The 27753-nt window shown below is 54.3% G+C and overlaps 1 protein-coding gene across 1 annotated transcript in view; it reads right to left on the bottom strand.

Moving 5' to 3' along the window:
- Positions 1–3251: 3251 nt before the first annotated feature.
- The window catches only part of LAMC3 (laminin subunit gamma 3), a 59791-nt gene continuing 35289 nt past the window's right edge, over positions 3252–27753 (bottom strand). The window contains exons 12-28 of the mRNA XM_057549181.1: positions 26920–27138; positions 25044–25232; positions 21115–21360; positions 20120–20273; positions 19310–19452; positions 18632–18810; positions 17166–17301; positions 15956–16161; positions 15497–15573; positions 14133–14267; positions 12845–12992; positions 11687–11836; positions 9413–9515; positions 7074–7273; positions 6207–6353; positions 6014–6113; positions 3252–3553 (exon numbers count right to left, since the gene is read on the bottom strand). Coding sequence (XP_057405164.1) covers positions 3303–3553; positions 6014–6113; positions 6207–6353; positions 7074–7273; positions 9413–9515; positions 11687–11836; positions 12845–12992; positions 14133–14267; positions 15497–15573; positions 15956–16161; positions 17166–17301; positions 18632–18810; positions 19310–19452; positions 20120–20273; positions 21115–21360; positions 25044–25232; positions 26920–27138 — 2783 coding nt within the window. The 3' untranslated portion in view covers positions 3252–3302. The remainder of the gene's footprint in view (positions 3554–6013; positions 6114–6206; positions 6354–7073; positions 7274–9412; positions 9516–11686; positions 11837–12844; positions 12993–14132; positions 14268–15496; positions 15574–15955; positions 16162–17165; positions 17302–18631; positions 18811–19309; positions 19453–20119; positions 20274–21114; positions 21361–25043; positions 25233–26919; positions 27139–27753) is intronic.

The raw sequence follows: 27753 nt of genomic DNA, 5'->3' as shown, positions 1-27753 counted from the left end.
AGGTGGGTTAATGCCAGGGCAGCAGTTTAAAGGGGCAGGCCCCACCTCCCCAGCACAGCCAGTCACTCTCCATAGGCCCATTCATCCCTACCTAGGTTTTGGATATGACCAAGCTGTGTGACCTTGGGCAAGGCACTTGACCTGTCTGAACCTCAGTCTCCTGGTCTGCAGAATGGAGGAAACAATGCTTTTCACCCAGCAGGGGCTGTTATAAATTTTATTACCATCAGGGTGGTTTAAGCAGGTAGGAGTTATAACCCTTGGTTGCTGGGAGATGTCCCGTCTGGAGGTCAGAGAAGACAGCTGACATAGAATGGGACCCTCATAATGCACTTCCTGGTTCAGGCTCAGAGAGCCTGTTGCCCTGGTTGGTTGGGCTGGTTGGCCCCAGTCACTGGATCTGCAGGGCACAGGCCACCCCATCTTCCACTGCTCAGCTGCTGGGCTAGCCAGATGTGCAGCAGCTGCCACATTCCACCCAGCCACAGCCCCACCTCTGGGGCCAGAGAGTGGCTGTCTACACCCGAAGCATGACTGGACTGCATGAGTCACAAGATGTCAGGTCTGAGGTACGTCACCGCGGAACAGAGAGGAAGCCTGTTCTCCACCCGCTGGGGATGCTGAGACTGGGCCTTGCTGAGCCCCCCACAGCTTGAGCAGAGAAAGGTTTAAGGCCAAGAGCAGGTATCAGAGCAGCTGTGTGCCTCTGTCAGCAGAGAAGCTGGGTAGCAGGGAAGAGGGTTTGGGGGCATCAGACCCCACCCCAGAGGTCTGCAAAGCACCCCCATCTCCTTGACACCACTTACACCAGACATCAATCATCAAACTCACAGTAGAGCAGCAACCTCCTGTTTTGGCCTCCCCACCCCCTGTCCTCCCTCCCAAACCTACCAGCTCACTCCCCGGGTCACTGACGTGCATCACGTCATCCCCCTAGCCCTGGCCTCGGTTTTCAGTTTCTCCATGGAGGAGCGTACCTCTTCTCTGAACGCTCTCCCCCAGTGAGTTTGCAGGGGTGGGGAAGGCACAGCCCAGCTCTCATTATATGGTCTTGGACCCAGAGACCCTTGATTTTCTGAAGAGGAGTAGGGGGGGACCCGGCCTAAGCTGGGTTGGTCCCTCCTGGGAAGCTGGAATCAGGTCAGTTTTCCAGCTTGTCTCTGCCAAGCTTTTGACCTGATGACAAGTAAACATGGGGGCCATGGTGGGTCCAGGTGGGGGCAGTGGGGACATTCTCTTCCATCAAGCACAAGAAAAGCAAAGAAAACTGCTCTGCAGAGAGAAGAAAACAAAGTAAACACGGAGGGAGCAGACGCAGAGACCAAGGGGAGGGGTGGGAGGGAAGGGAGAGGCAAGCCCCCGGCCCCTGACCATCTCTGAGCTTTGGCAGCCCTTCCTACCCCAGGATTCCAGGAGACTCTCCCAAGTCCTCCGAACAAACTCCCCTTTTCTGCTTAAACCAACCCGGGAGGGGGGCAGGCCTCGTGGTCAAGAGCCCTGACTGGGCATGCTCCATAATCCCGCCTGCAACCTGAGTTCCTGGAGTGACCCGTGCGGGCCAGGCCCCTACCCTGCAAACGCTGGGCTGTTGCCCACCCTCTTGCCTGGAATGTTCCCTGCTGTCTCCCCACCCTTTGAGGCCTGGCCCAAAGCCCTCCTCCCCCTCTCCTCACTGATGTCCCTCCCTGAGCCTTTCTGCACTGCTGGACACTGGTTTTGAGTTCCTTTCCTGCCTCGGTGTCTCCAGCCTGAGCCAGAGGTCAGCTGAAGACCTCTCTGTACCCCACCCCTCCAACTCCCCCAGGCCCTAGACTTTGCCTAATAAGCCCCCCAGAGCAGACAGGAGAGGGCAGATGCCTGGGGTTGCAGGACCCCAGCAGAGTCCCCCCAGTGGGAAGACACTGGCAAAGCCGATGGGCTCAGCTTTGTCACCTTCCTTCTACCTCATGGGGGCCGACAGGGCTCACTGAACCTTCTGCCACTGACTCACTGTTGGGGGGGGGGCATGTGCACCCACAGCCAGGTGGTGAGTCTGCACCCACAGCCGGGGCTCCTGCTGCCGACCAGCACCGGAGGACCAAAGGCACACCACCAGCGAGTAAAGGGGTCCTTTATTGCCACATTAAACAGAGTTAGTTAAACAGAAATGGTCTGGGCTGCTGCCTGTCACCCCTGCTGGGGGGCAGGAAGAACGCTGGGAAGGGGCTGGGCCCCCCGAGGCACCCATCCTCCCAGTGCCAAGGCCCCGCAGTCTGCTGGAAGAGGGCCCGGGAAAGGGGAGGAGTGCCAGGAGGAGAGGCCGGGAACCCTGGGCAGGGCCTAGCCACAGGGGGAGACCCTAGTGTGACAGGCTAGAAAGGCAGCCAGGCCTCCACGCCCAGCAGGGCCTCCCGTGTGGCAGGTGGGGCCACAGGGCTGCAGGGCCAGTTTGGGAAGTGTCGATAGGTCAAAGGCCAGCCAGGGTTGGCAGGGTCACAAAGGGAAGATCCAAGCGACCTGTCTGAGCCCCCTGACCCAGGCCCCCTCAGGTCACAAGGCCATGGCCCAAAAGGGGCACCGGGCCTAGGGCAGGTGATTCCTTCAGTGAGTTTGACCCAGCTCCAGGATCTTGAGAAGGAAGTATTCCACAAAGCCAAGGATACCCCTGCATGGGTGGGCCATGGCCCGGCCGGCCAAGCAGGCTGCACCACGGCCCCAGGAGCCCTGGGCCTCAGGTTCCTTTGCTGAGAACCCCCCGGAATCTTGTGTCTTTTGACCTGCCTGGTCCCTCAGCTATGCAGAGCTACTGGGTGTTCGTGGCGGGTGACACATTGGTCAGGGGGTTGCAGGACAGAGGGCAGGGCTGGGACTGGGGGCTCTGGCTCTTGCTGAACCCGCCCTGGATCTCTGTGGATGACCCCGCCCCCCGACCCTGCCCGGTCCCAGCCTCCCAGGTGCCAACGCTGCCTGAGTACGTCAGTGTCACAGGGCATTTAACATAACAAACACCCCCAGCATCCAGAGGGGGCGCACCACACATGGATGGACTTGCACACGTGTGCACTGCACACATGGGCACATGTCCGCATGTACCTGTGCATGTGTATGTGCGTATGGGGTGAGAGGGCACGCTGATGGGGGTGTGCACACTGTAGCTGCCTGGGTGAGCTCTGAATGCACACTCACTCCTGCCGGTGGGGAGGGGGTGTGGGCACAGACTCGGGAGGGTACGCAGTGGCAGGATCTGGGGAGTGTGCCTGCATGGGGCACCCGTGGCGGGCGTGCATGCCCTGGGCCGGGGGCACCGTGGGTCCGGGCAGCCCTCACTGCCAGCTGGCACAGCTCTCGGGCAGGCTATGCAAAATGGCCTCCAGATTCTGCTTGTCAGCACGGATCTCAGCAAGGTTGCTCTCGAAGCTCTGGATCTGCAGCCCCTGCTGCTCCGACTCCTGCTGCAAGAGGCTCAGTTTCCCTTGCAGCACCCCTGGTGGGCCCAGTTGCAGCCTCAGGCGCTCCAGTGCCCGCTGGGTCTCATTCAGGGCCCGGGCAGGGGCTCCGAGGGTGTCCAGTGTCCCTGTGGAGGGGCACGGACAGCCTCAGGGTGGGCTGCCTCCCCCGCAGGCCCCAGAAGCCCTCCCCAGCCCAAACCCTCCAGGTTCCCGAGTGCCCACGATCTACCAGGAAGGCAAGGGACCGAGAGGGCAGCGTGGTGAGGCAGGTGAGGGCCTGGCCTGGGCACCCCACCGGGCTTATGTGCAGACCCTGGAACTTTCCCCCTGGGTGGCACTGGGCAACGGTTAATTTTTGTTGTCACTATTACTATTACTGTTAAAAAATGAAGGCCTTGGGTGAGTCCTGAGCCCCAGTTTCCTCATCTGTAAAGCAGTGTGTGCGTGAGGGGTCCCCATAATGCCTGCTGCTCCCACACACCGTTTCAATTCGCTGAGAGCCCACACGTACAGATGGCACTTGTGGGCCAGGATGCGGGGACATCAGGGTGAAAAGAAAGGTTTCTGGCATCAGAATGAGGGTGGGTGAGGCAGACGGGGCAGGAGGGGCTGCAGGCCTGGGAAGCAGGCAGCAGGGGTCTAGTCTTGGCCCCGCACACATTAGGACTTCCCAGAGGAGCCTCTCCAAGTGTAAAACGAGGGGGTGGGGCCGGGTGCTCACATACGAACTTGGTGATGGTGGCATGGAATCCACGGGCTGTCTCCCCCACCTGGCCTTTGTCACCTCGTCATTAAGGTGGCATTCAATGGAAAGACAGCTGAGCCAGGTGGGAGAGCGCTGGAGTCACAGCAACAAATCCTAAATGGCTTCGAATCCCACAGGACCCCCCTGGGCCCCACGGCTCCCCATCATGGCCCTGAGTTTCCTGGGCAGTGAAGGCTGGTTTGGAGGCCAGGCGGCTGCAAGGACTGAGCCCGGGGCAGGAAGAAGCAGAGCGAAGCTGAGCCCTGCTGCCGGGCAGGCCCTGCTCCCAGCCAAGACTCGGAGAGGTCCCACCATCCACGGGAAAGTCCAAACAGCCTGGTCTTTGAGGAGGTTACAGCCTCCACTCTATCTGCCCAGCTGGGTCTCCTGGGGCGGGGACAGGGTCTAGGTGTGCATGGTCACTCCTGCACCCCCGAGTCAAGCATAGTGCCGACGTGAACGAATAAATGACAACCACAACGGCCAGAGTGGTTTACCCACATAGAGCGTTTGTTTCATGCTGGGCGTCGTGTCCAGTGCGCTGAGTTCTTGCGGGTATAGACCTGTGGCTACGAGCAGGCACTCTGAATCGGTCAGACCTGAGTGTGAGCCACAGCCTCCCCACTGACCGGCTGTGGGACCCTGGGCACATCATTTAAATTCTCTGTGCCTTAGTTGTTTCCTCATCTGCAAAATAGCAAGAGCATAAGGACCCTTCCCTCGAAAGTTAAAATGAGATAAGATCATGCGTGTGAACAGCTTAGTGGAGGCCTGGCATCCAGCCAAAATGCAGAACATGGTGATTCTTCCTTGTCTTATCGATCATGATAACTGAAATGCATGCTGTCACATGGATGAACCTTGAGGACGTTACACTAAGCGAAATAAGCCAGTCACAAAAGTACACACACTATATGATTCCACTTAGGTGAGGTGCCTACAGTACCAAATTCATAGAGACAGAAAGTAGAACAGGGGTTGCCAGGGGCTGGGGGAGGGGGGAATGGGGAGTTTGTGTATAATGGGGACGGGTTTCATGTTGGGATGATGAAAAAGTTCTGGAGATGGATGGTGGCTATGGCTGCACAATAAGGTGAATGTTGTGCCTAATGCCATTGACCTGTACGCTGAAAGATGGTTAAAATGGCAAATGTTATGTTTTGTGTATTTTACCCCAACTTTTAAAACTGCTTGTTGTTCATTTCAGTCTAACTGCTCTGATACTGTCCCCTCGCCCCTGCTCTGAGGGCTCCACGTCTTGGGGGCTGTCCCTTTCACGATGTACTGTCTCATCACACACTGCACAGTGTGGAAAGCACTCTCTAAACTACCCCACTGTTACTCCCATTTCCCAGGTGGGGGAACTGAGGCTCAGAGAGGTGGAGTGACTTTCCCAAGGTCTCACAGCCAAGGAAGGGAAAGTGCCAGACTTGAATCCCAGTCTCTCTGATTCCAAACCAGCGCCTGATCCTCGATGCCAGACTTGCTTCTGTGACGTTGTCTCTCCTTCTCTGAAACCCTCCACCACTGAGGGCGGACCTAGTCACCTGGCACCTACAGGTGTTCTGTGGGCGGTGAGTGCTCTGTGTCTCTCCTCTCCTCCTGACTAGCAGCCCCTGGGGGCACGGAGTGAGGATGCTTCTGGACACCATCCCTGCCTCGCCCCCGGGGGGCCTGGAGCGGTTACAAACGCTTGTCATTGACCACAAGGCTCGGGATGGGGGGAGCCATAGACAGGAGGGCTAGGGGGCAAGCTTCCCCAGGACGGGGCCTCCCAGGAAGATCTCGGAGATGCACCAGGGACCCAGGGGGCCGGGGCCCGGCCTTGGGGTCTCCTTACCCAGCCTGGCAAGCAGCTCCGACAAAGCTTTGATGTCCTTCTCCAGAGAGGTTCGTGATTCCCGGATCTGCTGCTGCATCTCGTTCAGGCCGGCACCCACCTTTTGGGCGGGGGGAGAAGAAAAGCTTGAGCGGCTCCTGGCTGGCTCCCAGGACCAGCAGGAGAAGCAGTGCTGGGGTCTCAGCACACATACCTGATCAGCTGCTTCTAGCTGCTGTCTGCGTGCTTCTGAGGCTAGCACCTGCTGGGAGGCCTGTCGGAGCATCGACTGCGTCTGGCTGGAGAGCCGGCCAGCCCGGCGGTGCTCTTGCTTCCCCTCCCTCAGCAAGGCCTTGGCGAGCTACGGGGTGGGCGGCAGCAGCAGGGAGGGGAGTGTGAGCGGAGAAACTCCTTTTAGAGGTAAAGGGTGACTGCCCCGCCAAGCGGTCATAGATTCATGCACCAGATCATTCATTCATTCATTCATTCAACAGCTGTGTACCAGATGCCGGCAAAGTGCAGATGGCTCGACACTACCCATCTCCCCCGAGAGGAGAAATTCCAGTAATTTACAGATGGGGAAACAGAGGTGCAGAGAGGAGGAGCTGGCCAAAATCAAAATGGCAGGACCAGAAACCAAGCCTGGGGACTCCTTCAATCCAGCACTTTCTCTAGGAAGCTGTAGAGGCAGTTTACTTGGGCCCTGAGTGACGGTACTGGGAAGATGCATATCGATTCAAATTTGGCCCTAATTAAACAAGAAAAGTCTAGAAGTTTAGGGAGTAGAGCCAAACAGACCGAGGTGTGAGTCCTGGTTATGTTAAGTTACTGAACTGGGCTGGGCGTCAGGGTCCTCACCTGTCCCATGGGGACAGCAGTGACATCTATTTCATGCGGAATCAACAGGGTCACCCACCTGAAGCTCCAGAGCTCAGAGCCTGGGACCCCTTAGTAAGTGCAGAGTATTCAGCATTGCATACAGAAGGGACATTTACCCTACAGAAGGGCACCTCTTCTATGACAGTCCTCCCACAGGCCCAGAAGGCAGGGATGCCCCTGGAGTCACATCCGTGGCCCTGACCTTGGCACTGTCCTTGGCCAACAGCTCGGCTTCCCTGCCCTTCTTCTTGGCACTGGAGGAGATAGATGCCGCATTTCCCAGCATCCTCTCCACCTGCTTGGTCTTCTTTTTGGAGTCTGCAAGGAGCCTGTCCTGGACGATGGCTGCCTTCCTCCTCAGTGCGGCCTGGTCCTTGGGCCGAGGAAACCTTGGCTTCATTCCTGTAAACCCGGACGAGGCTGTGTCAGGAGGGCTGGGCTCATGCCTGGAGAGCCCATCGGGTGGTCACTGCCAGATGTCTGACCAACCCCAGACCCTTGGACAACGTGAGCAGAAGTATGAGATGCATGAGATCTGTGTGTAAGCTTCTCAGGCTCACCCAGGGAAAACAAATGAGTGAGACATACTGCCCTGTGAGTGTAAAGATTCATGTTATATTATGATACTTACTACAGTCACAGAATTACATGGTGGCCAATGCCTGGGCCAGTGGTAGAGATGGGAGCTATAGCACAGTCCACAGAAAGATCCATGAAGTTCTTTGTTTTTACATACCACGCATTTCTAACTAGGCTTTGAGGCAGCTTATCGTGATGAACAGACCAAAAACTGGACCATTAAAATGATAAACCAAAGGCCATATGTAACTAGGGGGACGATGAAGAGTCAGAAGTGCCAGAAAATTAGGATAATGACGGTGCAGGTACCAAATGCACTATTTACCTTTTAGCCTCCTAGCAGCCAAGACAAAAAGAGAAATTCTACGATTCACATAGGTTTTTATTATCTAATAAGAAGTAGTTTCCTTCTACATAGAAAGAGAGACTTTTTCATTTCCTTCCAGATAAAATTCTAAGGGAAATTTATCCTGAGGAATACTGATTATAGTAGACAAAGTCAAAATTTAAAAAGAATCAAGGGGACTTCCCTGGTGATCCAGTGGTTAAGAATCCACCTTCCAGTGTAGGGGACGTGGGTTCGATCCCTGGGCGGGGAACTAAGATCCCACATGCCGCGGGGCAACTAAGCCCACGCGTCGCAACGAAAGATCCCGTGTGCTGCAACCAAGACCTGATGCAGCCAATAAATAAATAAATAAATAAATATTTTTTAAAAAAAGAATCAAGCCTTCTAATATCCAGGGACATAATACTACATAATCATTCTATGAAGAGAATCCAAAAGTTAGATCTACTTTGCTTCCTGTACACAGAATTGGCATTTCTTAAAGTGCACTCTGGGGGGACTTCCCTGGTGACACAGTGGTTAAGAATCCGCCTGCCAGTGCAGGGGACACAGGTTCGAGCCCTGGTCCAGGAAGATCCCGCATGCCGCAGAGCAACTAAGCCCATGCGCCACAACTACTGAGCCTGAGCTCTAGAGCCCGCGAGCCACAACTACTGAGCCCACGTGCCACAACTACTGAAGCCTGTGCGCCCAGAGCCCGTGCTCTGAAACAAGAGAAGCCACCGCAATGAGAAGCCGTGCACCGCAACAAAGAGCAGCCCCCGCTCGCCACGACTAGAGAAAGCCCGTGCGCAGCAACGAAGACCCAACACAGCCAAAAAAAAAAAAAAAAGTGCACACTGGGGAGCCCTAATTCTACAGGGTGTTGATAAATGCTAGGGGAAATTAAGTTTACATAAAGTGAACTCGGTTTCTTTATTGAAGGACTTCTCAGAGCCTTTAATATTCTCAGGTGTGCACTGCAAAGGCCTCAGGGGGATCTACAGCACGTGACATTTCCTAAACTTATTTGAACACAAATCCTCTCTTGGCAGAGCAACTACAGGCTAGGGGCTGTTCCACATTTCACTCAGTAAAATTTCCTTTCTTGGTGGTCTACCCAACTGTAAAATGGGGGCACTTGGCCTCATTTTCCTACAGCTCAAAAGAGACCTGGACTCGCATCAACCCATCAACCCACGTTCTAAAGAGAAACGCTGCATCCCTTCCCATAGCCCCACTGGACGTTGGACCAGGGCAGCCATATTTGTACCAGGTAACCAGACCCCCAGCAGATTGGCTGAGATCTTTTAATCAACTGCCTAGATCAGGGATGGACAGCTGATGGCATCAGATTCTCTTCCCATCTGGTCCTGAGGGGCTCTGCGTGTGGTCTGATGATGGATGGCCACGTAGGCAAGAACCTGGTGAGTGGTATGTGGGATGGGGAGGGACAAGCAACCACAGGAGAGGGAGGTCCTTAGAGGCAGAGGGAATGGTCTCCCTGGCTTATGCCCACATGACTGGACTTCTGTCCCCTGCAGCCAAGCCTGCCCTGGCTGAGGCATGAGTCCTGGTGTCTGTCATCGGCATCTGTGCAGCCATGAGCCCGGGGCTAAGCAGGGCACACATACCTTCTAGGTCAGCCAGCAGAGTCCTGGCTCCTGTGACAGTCACCACGGCAGCCTGGACAGATGAGGAAGCCCGGGTCAGGGCAGCTCTGGCTTCCCGGTGCAGCTGGAGAGAGAAGAGAGAGGCTGGTCAGGTGGTGCTGGAGGTGTGCTGGGCAGAGAGGGGTCAGGTGGGCACCAAAGCCACATGTACAAGGTCCCAAAACATCACCAAAACTCTGACACTGAATTATGCTGTTTACCAGGAACATCTGATTTGTTTTATTATACCAATATTAAACCTTGAATATCTCTCCCAAGAAGTTACCTGTCTCACAAAAGCTCAGAGGAAAACTGGAACCTAAGAACTAAAAGAAAGATGGACAACTGAAAATTTCTTGTCAGAATGCTGCTGCATCTCAGCCAGAGGATGTGAAGTAGTGAATCTGTTTATTATACAACTGTTACTCATAGAAAATTAGTTTCTTCCCCATTGCAACTAAAAAAGGCTGGATACTTAAAGAATACGGGTTTGATGGATGAATAGACACACAAAATGTGGTGTATCCACATAATGGAATATTATTCAGCCATGAAAGGGAACCAAGTGCTGATATATACTACGATGTGGATGAACCTGGAAAATATTATGGTAAGTGAAAGCAGCCAGACACAAAAGGTCACGTACGGCACGATTCCATTTATATGAAATGTCTGAAATAGGTAAATCCAGAGAGGCAGAAAGCAGATGGGCAGTCGCCAGGGGCTGGGGGGAGGGAGGAATGAAGAGTGACTGCTTAATGGGTATAAGCAGTCACCCTTTGGGGTGATGAATGTTTTGGAACTAGACAGAGGTGGTGCTTGCACAACATTGGGAATGTGCTAAATGCCACTGTGTTGTACACTTTCAAATGGGTAATTTTATGTGATGTGAATTTCAATCCATCCATCAATCAATCATGCGGGGTTTAAGAAAATTTTTTTGGTAAAGTCTTTATTGAATTTGTTACAATACTGCTTCTGTTTTATGCTTTGTTTTTTTTGGCTGCGAGGCATGTGGGATCTTACCTCCTCGATCAGGGATGGAACCTGCATGCCCTGCATTGGAAGGAGAAGTCTTAACTACTGGACCGCCAGGGAAGTCTCAATCATGTGGGTCTGAAGAGCCACCAGATGCTGCCCTGGGAGCCCTTGTGTCTTAAGTCTTACTCCAAATGCCTAGCAGGATGGGAGAGGAAGGTGGGAGGCACTGTGTTGGGGCACTGCGCACTGGGGTCTGGTCCTGACTCTGCTGTGGGTTCATCTGTGCCCCAGACCAGGGTGATGGACTAAATCAATGGGTACCACCCCAGGGGGCCCTGACACAGCACAGCTCTCCCAGTATGTGACAGGCACCAGGCCCAGCTGTTCGGATGCAGGCAACAGCTTTCTGCCTTGTTTCTTGTCTTTAAAAGGAAAATAAAGATGGATACAGGGGACTTCCCTGGCGGTCCAGCGGTTAAGACTCCACTTCCACTATACGGGGCACGGGTTTGATCCTTGGTCAGGGAACTAAGATCTTCTGCGCCCCCCCCCCCCCCAAAAAAAAGATGGCTACGGGATAAGCCATTTCTGGGATTTGAATATGGTCTGTAGATTAGCTCATTGTATTATATCATGTTGATTTCCTTATTTTGATCCTTGTAAGGTGGCTGGGTAAAACATTAACAGAAGGAGAATCTGTGTGAAGGGTATATGGGACTTCTTTGTGTTTTCTTCACAACGTCTATCTAAGTCTAGATGAAAAGATGAAAAGTTTAAAAAAAACAACAGTTGAAGGGCTGCTTATACTTTAATAGGTTGGAAACCACTGGCTGGGGCTCAATTCACCCCATAATTCTTGAATTCCCTGATTATTTAGCCTTGCCTCCCCTCCTGGGTGTAAATGCCAAACAGTGGAGTTTAGCACTAGAGCAACGTATGTGCTCGCTAAAATATCTGGCAAGTGAACTAATGAATGCAAGAATAAGTGATTGAGACCCATCCCAGCTGTAATTAACACTGAGTAAGGGTGGTGGGCGTGGCTCTGTCTGTCTGTCCATCCTGCCTCCTCTCACACCTTTACTCCTTCTCGGGAAATCAGGACCTCCTGCCTTGGCACGAGCGGAGGTTCTCTAGAATTTGGGGGAAGGCACTGGAGGGGTAGAAAGAACTACTTCTGGTCTTTGCCCTTCCCTCCCCCTGCAACCCCTGAGCCCAGATCATGCCTGGGGAAGCCCCAACCTTCTCCAGGTGCTGCCTCAAAGGACAAGAGCCCACCTGCGTAAGGGGCTCCGTCCTGTGCAGCACGGCCTGGGCGGTGGCCTGGAGGGCCCGGGCAGCCTCGGTGACCATGCGCTCTCTCGACGTGACCGTCTTCTCCAGAGCCTGCACCTTCAGGCCCAGGGTCCTGGCCTGGGACTTCTGAGGCTACCGGGAGATGGAGGGCTTAGACAAGGCCTGATGGGAAGGTCCGAGGGGCAGGTCCTCTACTGGGTGGGAGAAGCCCAGGGGCAGGGACCGTGGGGGGCAAGGTTGCACGTGGACCCTAAGAAGCAGAGGGGCCAGGGCGAGAGAAGCCAGACTGGGGAAGCTGTCACTTGAGGTTTGATTCCAGCCCCAGCAATTTCTAGAAGCGCAGACTCAGGCAACCCAGCTGACCTCCCTGACCTGCGTTTCCTTCCCCAGGCTCACAATCCCTTAGCTGAAACCTTGGGGCCGGACGTACTTCTGAATTCAGAATTTCCTGTGGGGACTGCTTATTAACTAACGCCCTCAGCAGTATCTGGGGCAGTGCTCAGGGCCAAACATGTCACTACCTACATTTTCCTTCTTCACACACAGTGGGAGGATCAAACACCCTGAGTAAACAGCCTGGGAGCAGTCAGTCCTGGGCAGGCTGGGCCCCAGATGCATTTCTATAAGTTTAGTCTTTTTTTTTCAAAGTTTAGCTCCCAAGTTTTGGAAGTTCAGGATTACTGAGAAGACTTGATGAGCTGATTTATCCAGAGGTGAGGAGCATAGGGTGACGGGCACATAGGGGATGAGGGCATTACTCACGTATCCCCTCTGGCCCCTCATGGATGCAGCCCTGAAATAACCAAATGGGTGAGCTCTAGCCGACAGACGGACAAAGTAACCGAGGCACAGGGATGGGAAGTCCTTTGCCAAGGTCACAGAGCTAGAGTGGTGGAGCTGGGATTTGGCCCCATCTCCGTCTGGTGTCATTGCCAATGCCACTATGATGAAGAAGAGGCCTCGGCCTTGATATTATCATTATAATCAAAAACAAAGATTGGCTGAGATCTTTTAATCAACTGCTAGAGAGTTAGAAATAAGCCACGTCCTCTGCCTCTGCCTGGGCCGCACTGGTTTCCCAGCTGCCACATTCTCCCTCACAACCACCGCATGCAGAGCTCCAAGGACAGCTGAGCTGACCGGTGCTGCAGGGGCAGCTGGTAAGGCCAGACGCTGGGCTGCATCTGCGCCGACTTGCTGCACGGCGGCCAGCACCCTCTCAGCTTCAGGCAGCACCTCTGCCACGGCCGTGCCCAGCGCCCTCTGGGCCGCGTGTACCTCCTGGTACCTGGGAGGAGACAGAGGCAGGATGGCCCAGGAACAGGATATAGGCCATCCCTCCCCATTGCTGTCCTGGCCCCCCCATTGGAGCCCCCGGTTGAAGGGGCTCTGGCAACTTCTCGGGCAGAACCGCCATCTGCGGAGTTGGTACCCAGCAGCTGGCCTCGGAAACTGGCCGCTGCTCGGCAGCTGTCTAATGAATGGGAAAGGCAGCCGAGGGACTGCATTCTTGTTTCCTCATTCACTTAATTCAATCACGCTTTTCTGAAGGAGCTCCCGCTTGGTTTCCACTTGAGAATCACATGTTTTGCAAATGTTTGGCTCCTCTGGATGAATCATGAAGAGGAAAATGCCTGGTGCTGTTGGAGGGATAGCGGCCCAGGCCCTGATGCCCTTGAGTGACCTTGGGCATGTTGCTCTCCAGGTAAATGGAGACCTCTGGGCTGCTTGACTGTTCTGGGGCCCTTTTTCCCTGAAATTCTGTAATCAATCAACTAGGACAGCTTTCCTGTCCAGCTGTCCACACCCTGCCCCACCCAGCTCCCCCTACCATGGGTACTGCTGGACCCCCCCCCACCCAGGGTGCCTCCCATCCCTCACCCCTTTACAGAGAGCCAGCCCCCCTGCCCCTGGGAGTGGGCCATGTGATCCACCCAGCCAAACTGATTGGCTCAGGACTGACCACCTGACCCAAGCTGGGCCAATCAGATTCTCTCATCTAGGAAATCCACTTGGGCTCAGTGAGACGTTGGTGGGTCTCCGCTGACCCTCTGAATGAGCTGGATACAAGGGGGCCACCCACAGCAGAGAAGCAGAGGCCAAGAAGAAAGCTGGTGCCTGAGAGGAGCTCCCCAGGGGTCTGGGGAGGGGCAGGGGAGCTGCAGGGGGCCGAGGATGAGCTGATCTGGGCCCTCCTTGTTTAGGTTCTCATTCCTTCTCTCCAGAGGCTGAGCTGCAGCCCGGCATGAGTGGGTTCCTCTAACGCACCACCAAGCAGGCCCAAGACCCTAGGCATCGCACCCCGCCCCAAAGAACATCAGGACTCAAGGGAAGGAAGCCAGTTCCAGAACCAGCGGCCTCTGACCAGGCCCTGCCAGCTTCAGGAAGCCAACCCAAGCTCCTACCCATACCTGGGAGGTCTCCTCACCTGTCCTCTAGCTCCTGCTGGGCCTCCAGGGCTGTTCTCCCCTCCACCAGACTCCAGAGAAGCGCATAACTGCTGTTGGAGGTGAGCAGGGCCCTCCGAGCAGTGGTCTCAATCCTGGTGGTGGTGTCCCTGTGACTGTATGACAATACCCGCCCGACCATCACCAGGAGCTGACACAGAAGGGGGCCTGGGCCCAATCCCCACGCCCCCGCCACCGCATGGGCCTCTTGCTGTCCCAAAGAGAGTACAGCCATGGGTGCCAGGCTCCTCTCCTCCCTCTGCCTGACACACAGTGAAGACTGATGGGAAGGGGACCCAGGCCCCTGTTCCTGTTATATAGGGTTTATGCCTGTTGTCCTGGCATAATAAATAATAGGGCCTTTTATCACACATAAAATCTCAGCCTGGACAATAAATTATATGGTTATCCTAATAAAGAGAGCATAGAAAAGACAGCCTGGGTTTGAATCTGGCTCTATCACTTCTAACCCCGTGTCCTTAAGCAAGTCACTTTACTTCTCTGAGTCTCTTTTCTCATCTGTAAAATGGGTCTACAGTCCCTAAAGTACAGCTAAAGGGACAAATTGTTTCAGAGCTTGTGTCTTTAGGATCTTAAGCTGCTTCTTAAAAGCAGTGGATGAAACAACCCAAATGTCCATCAACGGATGACTGGATAAACAAAATGTGGCATATTCGTTCAATGGAATATTATTTGGTTGTAAAAAAGAACGAAGTACTGATATATGGTACAATATGCATGAACCTTGAAAATATTATGCTGTATGAAAGAAGCCAGATACAAAAGACCATGTGTACGATTCCATTTATATGAAATGTCCAGATCGGCAAATCTATAGAGACGGAAAGTAGATTAGTGGTTACAGGGGCTGAGGAGGGTGAGGAGGAATGGGGAGTGATGCCTAATGGGTACTTGTTTCTGGGGTAAGGAAAATGTTCTAAAACTGATTGCGGAGATGGCTGCACAATTCTGTGCATATTCTGTGCACTTCTGTGAATATACTGAAAACCACTGAATGGTACTTTCACTGGTTGACTTGCCTGGCATGTGAATTACATCTCAGTAAAGCTGTTATAAAAAAAAGCCAGCGAAGGCTCTCAGATGCCTTCAGTCGACCAATGTCGGCAGACCCCCACCCCGACCCCCGCATCTCATGCCATCCTTGCACACCTCTCCTTCCCACGGCGATGACACTTCAGCTCTGTATTCAAGTGATTCCACCTCCCGGGGTGGGGATACCTATGGGGCTGGCCCTGACCCTGGAAGCCCCCAGCAGAAGGGCTGGGCTCCCTTCATGGTTGTGTGGCCAGGACCTCACCATGCTCCCGGGGCATTGGGGGCTCACCTCCTGGCGAGGGCACGGGCCTCTGTGGCCAGGTGGCTCCAGTTGGTGGGCTGGCCGAGCCCTTCCTGAGGAATCGCCTTTAGAGAAGAAAGAGAAATAGGAGGAAACTGACGGTCCATCCCTGAAGGGCAGGGGCCTACATCTGGCTAAATTGTTGGGCAGACCTGGGCCATGCCACTTATTTCATAAACGCTCAGAGCCAGCTACAAAGTCAGCATCCAGTGGGCGGAGCCCTAGAGCTTGGAAATAACAGTAACGACGCCTACCACTTGCTGGGCATTCACTGTCTACTTAGAATACGACTCGTTCTTTGCAAATATTATCTCACTGAATCGGCAGAGGAGGCACTGTGCGACCGCTATTTTGCAGATGAGAAAACTGAGTCTCCCAAAGCAGGGGGCGGGGGCATGCCCCAGGCTCAGTGGAGGGGAGGAGTTGGGGAGGGGTCCCCTGGGGTACCAGAGATGCAAGGATGGTGGCTGCATGCAGAATCTCCTCTTCTGAGGACTCCAGCACCGCCTCTAGGTCTGCCAGCTGGACGCAGGTCTTCTCAGCTCTGGCCTGGGCACAGCGGGCATTCCTGCTCAGTGCCTGCAGCTGCTCTCGGGCAGCCTTCACAGCACCCTCAAGGCCTGTCACCTGCTCCAGGAAGTCTTCCTGGGCCCCTGCAGAAAGCCCAGAGTCCAGGAGTCACGAAGCAGTCGAGATTTCACAATAAAGCCTGCACCTTCAAGGGGCCCCATCTGTGTCCTCTACTCCTCCTGGGCACAGCTTGACTCCATCACCAGGCCTGAGCACTGGTTCCAAAGGAAAGGCCTCCCCATTTTACAGATGCGAAGGCTGAGGCCCAGAGATGGCAAATCATGACCCAAGGTTCCCCAAACAGGAAGTCAGCCACAGAGGAAGGGCTGGAAGAAATCCAGGCCTTCTAGATCCACAGCGAACAATTCCTGAACCTGAGACAGCAGTAAAACCCGCCTTGAGTCAGCTCTGTAATTCGTAGCGTGGCTCAGTGTGGGCGTTTTAATGCACAGCATCTGATAGCTCCCTATTTTGTTAGTCTTGCTCACCTATGGCTGCTACAGGAGTACAGGTGCTTGTGAACACGAAATTTAACAAAATAAGCAATTCACGCTTGATGCTCCTAAATTTCAGTGTCCCAGGGACAAATTCCACGTGGACTTAATGACAATCTTTTTTCTTATTTAGCCATTTATTTTCTATGCTGGGGATACAGCAGCGAGCAAAACGGCCAACAGTCAAAGACAGCAGGAACTTTACCTGTTCAGCACCTGGGACAGCGCCCCAATGATTATTTGTTGAGTGACTGACTCAATGAATAAACCCAACCCTGTCCTGACTGAGCTTATGGGTACAGTCTAGGTGGCACAGGGGGCATGGGGACCAAGGCTATAGTCAGAGGCTGATACTAATAAAGCTACAAAATACAACTGGGTGAGGGATATTGAAAGAGAGGTCCGTGGGATGACGGGACTGCATAGCAGGAGGAACTCACTTAGTTGGGGAGGTCAGACAGGCTCTCCCAGCAAGTGAGTTCTCCTAGGGGTGAACCCGACTGAGGTCAGACTGAAGGGCTCCAAAGGGGGCATCTGACTAGCCAGCCCCTTCCCCTTGCCTCCCAGTCTCCCACTCTGCTCTCCCACTGTACCTTGCAGCAGGGGGTGGCCCTGGTAGACGTCCCCCCGTGGGGCCTCTCCCTGTAGAATGTCCAGTGGTCCCCTGCCACAGTTTGACCCCTGCAGCCACCCTTCCATCAGGGTCAGTCTGGCCTTCAGCTTGGCAGCCTGGAGAGGTCAGGGAAGGAACGGTGTGTGAGGCTGGTGGCCTAAAGTCCTGCTTGGAAACCTCTGCCTGGCCTGCCCGCCCCGAACATTGCCTTCTCCAATCCTACCCTGGGCCCCAAAGCTGAGGACGCACCGGACCTCTGAGAACCAACTGTGCCCACCCTGTCCTCGGAGCTGTCCCTTCCCTTCTCATACCCACAGCACCTGCTGGCATTCAGCCGACCACACCTCTGCCCTACTGAGGGAGGGATGGGAAGGGAAGCCCCAGGACGATTTCTGTCTGTTTTTCTATGTTCCCAGGACTTGGCACAGAGCAGGCATGTGACCCTTGCAGGCTGAGTGAGTGTGCTTTGCAACGTCTCCTAGCCCCATTCTTTCAATCATATGAACAATACATGCATTTATGGAGCACTTGCTAGGAGCCAGGTATGAGCGACTGCTGGCCACGCACCAGCTCACGTTCACCTTGTAACCACCCTAAGGGGCAGGGGATACAGGTCCCGAGCCCACGCCTCGATTCCAAAGTCCAAAATGCTCTGAAAACCTGCAAAGCTTTCCATTCCTTATTGGGTGGCAAAATCAGGTTGAAAAAACCCTGCACTCATCTAGAAAAAAACTGCTCTGAACAAGGCTACTTATGATCTTTATTTATCCCCTTGGTGTGACTATTTACCTGTTTTCCTGCAGACATATCACTGGGTTTGATTAGGGGGCTGGCCCAGGCACCACTGGGAGTGGTACCTAATATTCAGCACACACCATCCTATCTTTCTACAGAACCATCACTGGTTTCAGGTAAGGGGCTGCAGGCCTGAACTATTTCATTTTGGAGTAGGAGAGACACACTGAAACTTACCAAGGCTGTCACCTGCCTGGGCATGTGACAACTAACAGGGTTGGTGGGGAGGGTAGGGGAACCCCAGAGGTCATGCTCCTGACCCCTGCACGACACCACCTCCCTGCTTGAAATACTACTCGTGTCCCATAATGGGCATTGCCCTCCTCCTGACCCTCCCCCAAAGGGCCTTCTGTGGTCTCGTCCCCATTGAACTTGAGAAAGTGTGAGACCTCGGCCTAGGAGGTTGGGAAGGACATGCCGCAGGAGTCACCTTTCTCCTGTCCGCTCAGGAGCCAGGGAAGGGCAGAGGTGGGGCTGGGCCAGGTGGCTGGGTGGGCACAAGAAGGAGGTGGCTGGTGGTCCCCGAAGGCCTGAGAGCTGTGGGTAAGTGGGCATTTCCCGGTGCCCAGCACAGAGCTGGTGCTCACTGGGGGCATGAAATGAACAGAAGGTGCAGCGGCCCTGGGCAGGGCCTGGATGGGGAGGGCTCACCTCCTTCTTCACCAGGGCGTAGCAGGACGGGCACTCCTGGCAGTTTGTGCCGCCGGCCGTGAGGAAGAAGTTGTCCTGGCAGAGGTCACACTTGTAGCCCACAAAGCCGGGCTTGCACACACACGTGCTGTTCTCATGACATTGGGCCGAGGCGGCGCCCAGCGGGGAGCACCTGCAGGCTGGGGGGGGGGGGCCGGGGCAGACGGCGCTGGGTGCCCTGATGGCCACCCCACACTGGAACCCCCAGGTCCCCTGCACCCTTGCACCTGGCGGCTCCAGACCCCGTGGGCAGCTCAAGTACATTCTTGGGTCCTTCCTGGGAGACTGATTCAGAAGGTTGGAGGTGATGACTGAGGGCCTGAGTTATTTCAGTGCCCCTGGGATCTGAGGACCAGTCAGGTTTAGGACTGCCACGCAGTCTAACCGTACAAATGAGGCCCAGAGAGGTGACCTGATGGCCCCAGGCACACAGGAATTTAGCAGTGGAGTCTAGGACTAGATTCTTGGCCTCCTATGCTGTCTTCTGCTCTGCTCACTCACTCCATGTTCCCACGGCTGCTCTAAGAAAACCTGCCCCATATCTGATCTCTCTCCTGCTGCATGGCCATCTTCCCCACTGGTCCTCTTTCCTAGAAGCCTCATTCTCTAGGCAGCCTGGGAAGGACCTGGCTTCCTTACCCCGGCAGCCCTTGATGGAGAAGCCGAAGAAACCCAGCTGGCATCTGTCACAGGCCTGGCCCTCGACGCCTGGACGGCAGGGGCACTGCCCGGTCTCGGGGTGGCACTGGTCCTCCTGGGAGCCCAGCGGGTGGCACTTGCAGCTGCGATAAGGGAAGGGACCCAGGTCTGAGTCCAGCTCTGGGCCACTCCCAGCCCCACCTCTGCCGGCTAGGGCTGGTGATCACGCCCTCTGTTGACAAGGCCCCATCTCTGTGTCTGCACATGTCAAACAGCTTCCCTCAAGCTGTGCCCCGGAAAGCACAGTCTCATAAAATGCTCCCCCCCACCAAAAAAAAGGTATGGGGACATATATACATTTGGACTATACCCTTCAGTTGGAAAGTCACAATGCAATTAGCATATTAAAGGCCTGAGAAGTCTGGTCAGGAAGAAACCTGTTTGCCTCACTGGGCATTTCCCTGGAGTTCTCCACTGCCCCGTAAAGATGGTATCTAAGCTGCTGCTGCGGCCCAAAAGGTCACAGAGTGACGGAGTTACCGAGAAGGGAATCAGAGACCAAACCAGCCCCTGCCCACCTGGACATCCCTTAGGGCTGCTCTTGGCCCGCATCCTGGGTTGGCAGGGCCATGAATCTGACCCCCAAGGGACCGTCCCTTTGTCCCCCTTCAGTGCAGGGCACAGTGTACCTGGCAGTGGGCCTGGGATGACACATGCCAAGCCAGGCCCCTCTCTGGAGGCTCCCTGGCGACTTCTTCCCTCCTGGAGAAACACCCAGGGGAAGGGCACCCACAGCCTCGCCCCACCCACCTCCGGCAGCCCCTGCCAGGCTGGAGGTCATAGAAGCCAGGGCTGCAGTGGTCACAGTCCCGTCCGGTCACGTGAGGCAGGCAGGCGCACTGGCCGGTCACTGGGTCACAGGGTCTCTGCTCACCGACTGAGCCCTTCTGGTTGCAGCTGCAGGCTGGGGGTGGGAGCAGGAAAGCGTGTTGGGGAGCCATGCCGATCATCTGTTCAACCTTTGGGGACCCAGGAGAGGCAGAGAAGATGGGGAGCCCACAGAGATGACTCACGTTCAGCTCAGACTCCTAAGCAGTCTCTGAAAAAAGGTTCTAGGGCTGGGCTCAAGTCTCAGCCCATTTTCTATGTCCTTGGAGAGACAGCCCAGAATAGTCGTGGTGGCAGATGGCCCTTCTGAGCCTGCCCTGGGTCCCCACAGGCTGGAGAGAAGGCCAGAAACTTGGTTGGGGGTTAGGGGCAGACCTCTGTTCCCACTGTTTTGGGTCACTTGTCTCTGCTCTCCTGGGCCCCATAAAACAAGAGGCTGACAGGTGCTGCAAGGAGCAGGGGCTCAGGAGCACGTGAGTTTGGGGCAAATGCTGAGCTTCTCCCTGCAGCACTTCTGGAAGCCTCCCACGAGCTCATGCACGCTGTGGCCCTCTGAGAGGGCACAGAGGGCTGAGCATCTCGGTGGGGAGGCACGGCCTGACAGGAAGCCCAGGGGCAGGACAAACATGATGAGTGGCACAGGCCATCTGGGACAGTCTTGCTTGCCAACTGTGGAGCGTGAGATAAGTGCTGAATTATCCGGGCAAGAAAAAAAAAAAATCACAGGGTCAGAGTTGATCAGATCCCAAGGCTGAAAGACCTCAGAGAAGAGCAAACCCTTACACTTTCTTGACAAGGCAACAGGGAAGGTGAATAACCTGCCTAAGGTTGCACAGCCTTGCAGAGCAGCCAGCTGGATCTGGTGGAGAAGGGGCCCACCACGCCCCACCCTGTGGGTCTGGGAGGGGGGCACTCACGCATGCATTTGTCTGCGGGCCAAGGGGACAGGGCGCTCCCGTAGAAGCCATCCTGACAGCTCTCACAGTGGGCACCTGTCGTGTTGTGTAGGCATCGGAGGCAGCGGCCAGACAGGGGGTCACAGTTGCCCACTGCGTTGGGGTCCACGTTCCCACTGCACTGACACAGCTGGCAGGGCTGGGGGGCCCCAGAGAGCCCCAGCGGGTCCCCAAAAAAGCCATCATCACAGATCTCACAGCGCCACCCTGGGAAAGGAGAAACCTTGTGTGATTGAGGAACCCAGACCGCTGGGTCCATGAGGGATGAGGCCGGGCAGGAACCAAAGTGAGCTCCCTCAAGTCTCCTTGTGGAGCAGAGCAGGGGCTCTGGGGTCAGTCTGACCTGGGACCAGGGCCCAGCTGGGCCATTAGCAGGCTGTGTGGTCTTAAGCAAGTCACTGTGCCTCTCTGAACTTGGGCTCCTTGTCTGCAGAGTGGGGACAATAATGGCAGCTACCTCAAAGGACTGTTGAGAAGGTTTGGTGAGATCACTTGTGCAAAGCACTTAGCACAGATCCTGGCACATGGCTGGTGCTCAGCAGTAGTGGCTGTTGTCACCCATTCACCATCATCACCCTCCTCGTCATCATGTCATCACCCACATTCTCCTCATCATCATCAGTCTCTTCATCAGCGCCTTGACCATCATCTTCATCATTATCGTCATCGCCGCCTTTGTCGACGTCATCTTCTTCTTGATCATCTTTGTCATCATTATCATCCATCATCTTCATCATTATTGCCATCATCTTCATCATCATCACCTTCATCATCATCTTCATCACCATCTTGATCTTCATCATTAGCATCACCTTGATTATCTTCATCATCTTCATCATCGTCTTCCTTGTCTCCATCTTCAACAGCACTCTCACCCTCCTCTTCACCCTTCTGTCCCCCATCCTCTCCCCCGTCTCCCTCCCTCAGCTGTGGTTGCTTTTTCGTTTGTGGTTTCTGACCCCTTTGACTTTTCTGCTTCTCATGGTTTCTGAACTCCATTTGGACTGTTTATTGCATACTCCCACCTTGCTTCCTGGGTTTGATCTGGGGCTGCTGCTTCATCTTCCAGCCCCAGGGTTACTGTGAGTCTCAAAAAACATGGTGTGTGAGGAGGCCTTTGGAGGGTCATGGCCTGGGAGATTCACTCTGAACGCAGGTGGGGCATAAAAGAACACACTTGTACCATGTGCTTCATGCAGTGGCAGATCATTCTTGGTAAACACACCTTCCTCTCTGTGTATATCTGCATGAAACAGACGACTGGGGGCACTCTGGGGGTGGCAGGATGATGGGCATCTTAAGTTGTCTTCTTGCTTGTATGCCCATTCATGTTCCTCTTTACACTTTTACAAACAGTTTACATTGTTACAATGAGTATTACTAACTTTATAATTTAAAAAATAGCTACTGTCGTGGTGAAGAATAGTTGTGGGCTCCCTGCGTCCTCAAAGTTCATTGGTCCAGTTGAAATCAAGTTAATGCGACTAAAGGCGGGCAACCTTGAACACGGAGAGGAGGAATACTAAGGAAGAGATGAAAAAAAAAGAGAGAAAAGGAAGGAAAAGAAAAATCTGAATGGAGTTCAAGGTAGAGGCTAGTGTCTGGCTTTGAGACTCTGAAATAGAAATGAATAAGAGGGGGGAATTCAATGATTAGGACTCCACGCTCTCACTGCAGAGGGACTGGGTTCAATCCCTGGTCAGGGAACTAAGAGCCCACAAGCTGCGCAGCGCGGCCAAAAAAAAAAGTAAGATGGGCCAGGGGGAGATTGAAGCTGGTGATGAAGAATGTCGTCTCCATAGTTAACCTGCCATCCACCTGGGACCAAGTGAGGACAGCTCCCAGGTAGGAGGCAGCTGCAAGGGTTCAGGATGGTAGACAAGTGAGGCAGGCAGGGATCAGGATTTGACCCTGGTCAGTCCCGGCTCAGACTGTCTGGGTGAGTTCTCTGCTCAGACTGTCTGGGTGAGGGCTTTGGCAGGACCTGAAGGATGCTGGTGTGGTAAAGACAGGAACTGGTACAAAGCCCCAGGGCCTAACGTTGACCCCAGGCAGCCTTCCCAGGGTTCCCTCTGTGGACAGCAGTGCCTTGCTCCCCCGAAACCCTCCCTTGGGAAACTTCTCTAAGTGTCCCCCCCTCACTGAGTGGGATCTCCTCGTGTTGCAGACCAGAGGAAGCCACAGGCAGGGAGCCAGAAGATATGGGGAAGTTTATGGAAACAGAGGGGCATCATGACGGCAGGGGGCAGGGTCCTGTGGTGGGACCTCACTCCCTCAGTTCTTGGGACCCCTGCTCTGGGGCATCTCCCCAGCCCTGCTAGCCATCAGGGAGTTGCTTTCAGAGTGGTCCCAACAAAGCAGGCATCTGACAGGACCGAGGTAATGGGCTGTCCTGATGCAGCCACAGGTACTAGATGTAGAACCAGATGTCCGGGAACCTTGGAACATTATGCCAAGTGAAACAAGCCAGACACAGGGCTTCCCTGGTGGCGCAGTGGTTAAGAATTGCCTGCCAATGCAGGGGACACAGGTTCGAGCCCCGGTCCAGGAAGATCCCACATGCTGAGGAGCAACTAAGCCCGTGCGCCACAACTACTGAGCCTGCGCTCTAGAGCCCCTGAGCCACAACTACTGAGCCTGCATGCCACAACTACTGAAGCCCACACGCCTAGAGCCCGTGCTCCGCAACAGGAGAAGCCACTGCAATGAGAAGCCCACGCACCGCAATGAAAAGTAGCTCCTGCTCGCCGCAATTAGAGAAATGCCGCGTGCAGCAACAAAGACCCAACGCAGCAAGAAAGGAAGGAAGGAAGGAAGGAAGGAAGGAAGAAACAAAGAAGCTAGACACAAAAGGACAAACACCGTCTGAGTCCACTTACATGAGGTACCCAGAATAGTCAAATTCAGAGACAGAAACTAGAATGGTGGATGGCAGGGGCTGTGAGGAGGGAGAACTATTAAACAATAATTTAATGGGTGTGAAGTTTCTATTTAGGATGATTAAAAAAAATTCCGTGGATGGATGGTGGTGATGGTTGCATAACATTGTGAATGTACTTAAGGCCAGTGAATTGTACACTTAAAAGTGGTTAAAATGGCAAATTTTGTGTTATGTGTATTTTGCCAAAATTAAAAAAAATCAATAATGGCATATACCGAAAAACCATTGAACTGTACACTTTAAATGGGTGAATCATAGGGTATGTGAATAATATCTCAATAAAGCTGTTTTTTTAAAAAAAAAATCAGCTGCCTAGGATGACTCTGAGTCCTGGAGCGGGAATGAGAAAAAGGCAGAGGGCTGGGGATGGGGACACTTCTGCTTCAGACATTTATCTGGTGACAGTTTAAAATTTTATGTATGTATGTATGTATGTATGTATGTATGTATGTATGTATGTATTTATTTATCTGATGCACCATGCGGCATGCGGGATCTTAGTTCCCCGACCAGGGATCGAACCCAGGCCCACGGCAGTGAAAGCCCCGCGTCCTAATCACTGGATTGTCAGGGAATTCCCATGACGACATTTTTTTAAAGCTGAAAGTTCAATCAGAGGTTTTCCACCTTAACTATGTAAAAGAATCAGCCAGGAAACTTGATAAGAATACGGATTCCTGAACTCTGTCTTAAGCTACTAAACCAGGCTCTGCGGGGCCGGGACCGGACGTGAGGATTTCCAAAATCCCACGTGGTATCTTCAGTGGCCCAAGTTCTGACAGGTACCCATTCAGCCCGGGGCCTGGCTATGGGGCTATGAGACTCAGTGTCCCCAGAGGTCAGGCCTGTCAGTCCTAAGCTGGGCCCTCCGTCATCTGTCACACTCCAGACCCAGGACTCACTCCTGGAGGCTGGGCAGAGGCAGGGCCCCAGGGCATGAGCCACTCACCTCTCTGGCCCGGGGGGCAGTGGGTACACACCACCTCTCTGCTCTCTGGGATGGCCATGCAGGCCGACTGTCCAGGGCACGGACAGGGCTGGCAGTCATCGGCTTGGCCTGTGAAGGGGTTGCCGTAGAAACCTGGCAAGCAGTGCTCACAGGATGGGCCCTCGGTGTGGTGGCCGCATAGGCAGATCCCTGAGGGGCAAGACAAGCACCTGGTCACCACTGCCTGAGCCCAGACGCTCCAGAGACAGCAGGCAGGCTTCTGGCCGTGGAGGCCACAGAGCACGTCCCAGGCAGAAAAGGGGTGGGGACACTTCCAAGGTGGAGGCAGCATAGCCCAGGGATGAAGCGTCCACCCCAGGTTCACATCCACCACTTACTGACCGTGTGAACCTGGGCACCCCTGTGCCTCAACGTCCTCACCTGCAAAATGGGCATAAATGGCTCTGACCTCAAAAGGTTTTCATCAGGATTCAATGAGGCCATGCAGTCAAAGTGCCCTGCACAGTCTCTCGCACACAATTATTATTACTGTTGTCATTATTATTTTGTATTCCAAAACCTGTAACCGAACCAGCTGACGATACAGCTAGCATTTGCTGTCACGGTTTTCCTTTTCCTCTTCCTCTGTGTCCTCTTTTTCTTTTTAATTGAAGCCTCCGTGTCCTCTTAACTTCAGGGACAGTGACACAGACCCAGGATTCTGGCCTTGACATGAGGCCCCCGTTTAGGGGGTCTATGGGTTTCCAGAGGTTTCCTGGTCTCATAGAACAGAACCCCCGTCTCTGCCCACTGGTTTCTAATGAAGGGGATTCTGCAAACCCCCTTCTCCAGCCCCACAGCATCTGGAGTCTTCTCAGAGCCACTGCCAGGGACTAAGGGAGGAGCCTGGCCGAGAAGGGGTTAAGCAAGACCAGCACTTCCCAGAGGCCCCCAGCAGCACCCAGCAGGGACTGAGGGGAACAGGAGGGGAGGGGACGCAGGGCGGACAGGCAGAGCAGGGGTGGCATCCAGGGGGAGCTGTCACACCTGCCCTGCTTTCCACTGGTCCCTGTCTCGGCCCAGCACCCACACGCTCACTACCCCTCCTCCCATCCAGGGTGGACGGCAGTGGCTGCTGTGCCCATTTTACAGATGAGGACTCGCCCAAATGGAGCTGGAGGTCACGCCAAGGCAAGGGGCTCCGAGGGATGACAAACTAGTCCCATCTCATGTGACAACTCTCCTGGAGCCCTGCATAGAAGGACTATGAGGTCTCATCTGGCTCGATTAGTGATGCCTGCCATGGGCACAAGAAGCGGGGAGGCCCCTCATGTCGCCGGTGCATGCCCACCCTGGCTGGCCTGTTCATTCCCAGGTTACTGTGCTTTGTCAGCTGAGAAAAGCCATTCCCTTTCCGGAGACCCCAGCAGCTCCAGGAGAGCAGCAGGGCGCTGACCCTCCCACCTCCTGTGTGAGGGACCAGCGTCCAGCCCTTGTCAGGCGTCTCCTGCCCGGCGTCTCCTGCCCAGTGACTGTGGGCGAGGTCTTTCCCCAGGTTTCCTCTGCTACAAGTGGGGATGAATAGCTGGTACTGAACTTGTGGGAGGAGTAGCTCTGCCACCTATTGGCCGTGCAGCCTCCCTGCACCTTAGGTCCTTCACCGGTAAGACGGGACAGGAATGGTCCCGACACCGCGAGGGGGTTTTGCAGGATTCAATGACATAGCATATAAAAAGGTGCCTAGCACTTGGAGGGACTCGAGTACACCATTTTATCGGTATTGTTTTCCGTGATCACTTACATGCTCATAGCTGACCCCGTGCAGGTCAGTACTCATCTCGCTGTTCTGTGTGCCCAGGTGGCCTTGCGGGGGTGGGGGGGATGCAGGGAGACTCACCTGTGTTGGGGTCACAGGTGCCATGCTGGTTACAGGTGCAGGGAACACAGCTGGCATAGGGACCCCCCAGTGGTGTCTCCCTCTTGTATCCCAGAGCACAGGACTCACAGAACTGGCCCGTGTAGCCCCTGGGACATGAGCAAGTCTCCACCCAGGAGGCTGGGGGGGAGAGCCCCCGCCGGGCCGACGTGAGCCGGACCTCAGTCAGGAACACTGGGCCTGCAGATCGAGGAGAGAGAGAAGGAGAGAGTTCCATGCACATGTTTCTCCCCCAAACCTTCCTATTCACGTATGTAAAAGGCAAAGGGTTATTGGCCCACGTATACAAAGGCAGTCCATGGATCACTTATAATTTTTAAAAAACAGACCAAGGGCAAAGGAAAAAATAGGTAATTTTCAGATGGAGAAATAGATATGGCTGGGAATTTTACAGAAAGACATTCACTCTCACTGGTTATTAAAGACGTGTACATTTAAAGACTGCTATCATTCACGACCCTCAGATTGGTGAGCATTTTACAGATCAGTGACAGTGGAGGATGTGGGTGTGGGGAACTCAGGCATGGGACTGTGGGAATACAAATCAGGAGGTCCTGCTCCTAGCAACAGGGGAGAAGCTCCTATCAGACCAAGCTTCCCACAGAAAACAACTAGAAACTCGGGACAAAATATAAAAACTATCTGTAAACGCTGGCGGAAAACCAGAGCAGGTAAATAGGGGAGGAGAGTGGACACTGTCATCAGAATATAGATTGGCACAGCCTTGCTGAAGCAAAATTTGATAGCATGTGTCAAAATGTAAAATGTACACTCTTTGACCTAACGTTTCCGTTT

This window comes from Balaenoptera acutorostrata, chromosome 6 (assembly GCF_949987535.1).
Source record: "Balaenoptera acutorostrata chromosome 6, mBalAcu1.1, whole genome shotgun sequence".
In the NCBI taxonomy this organism is placed as follows: domain Eukaryota; kingdom Metazoa; phylum Chordata; class Mammalia; order Artiodactyla; family Balaenopteridae; genus Balaenoptera; species Balaenoptera acutorostrata.
Note: the sequence above shows the minus strand (reverse complement) of the source record. Positions and strands in the feature narration are given on the sequence as shown.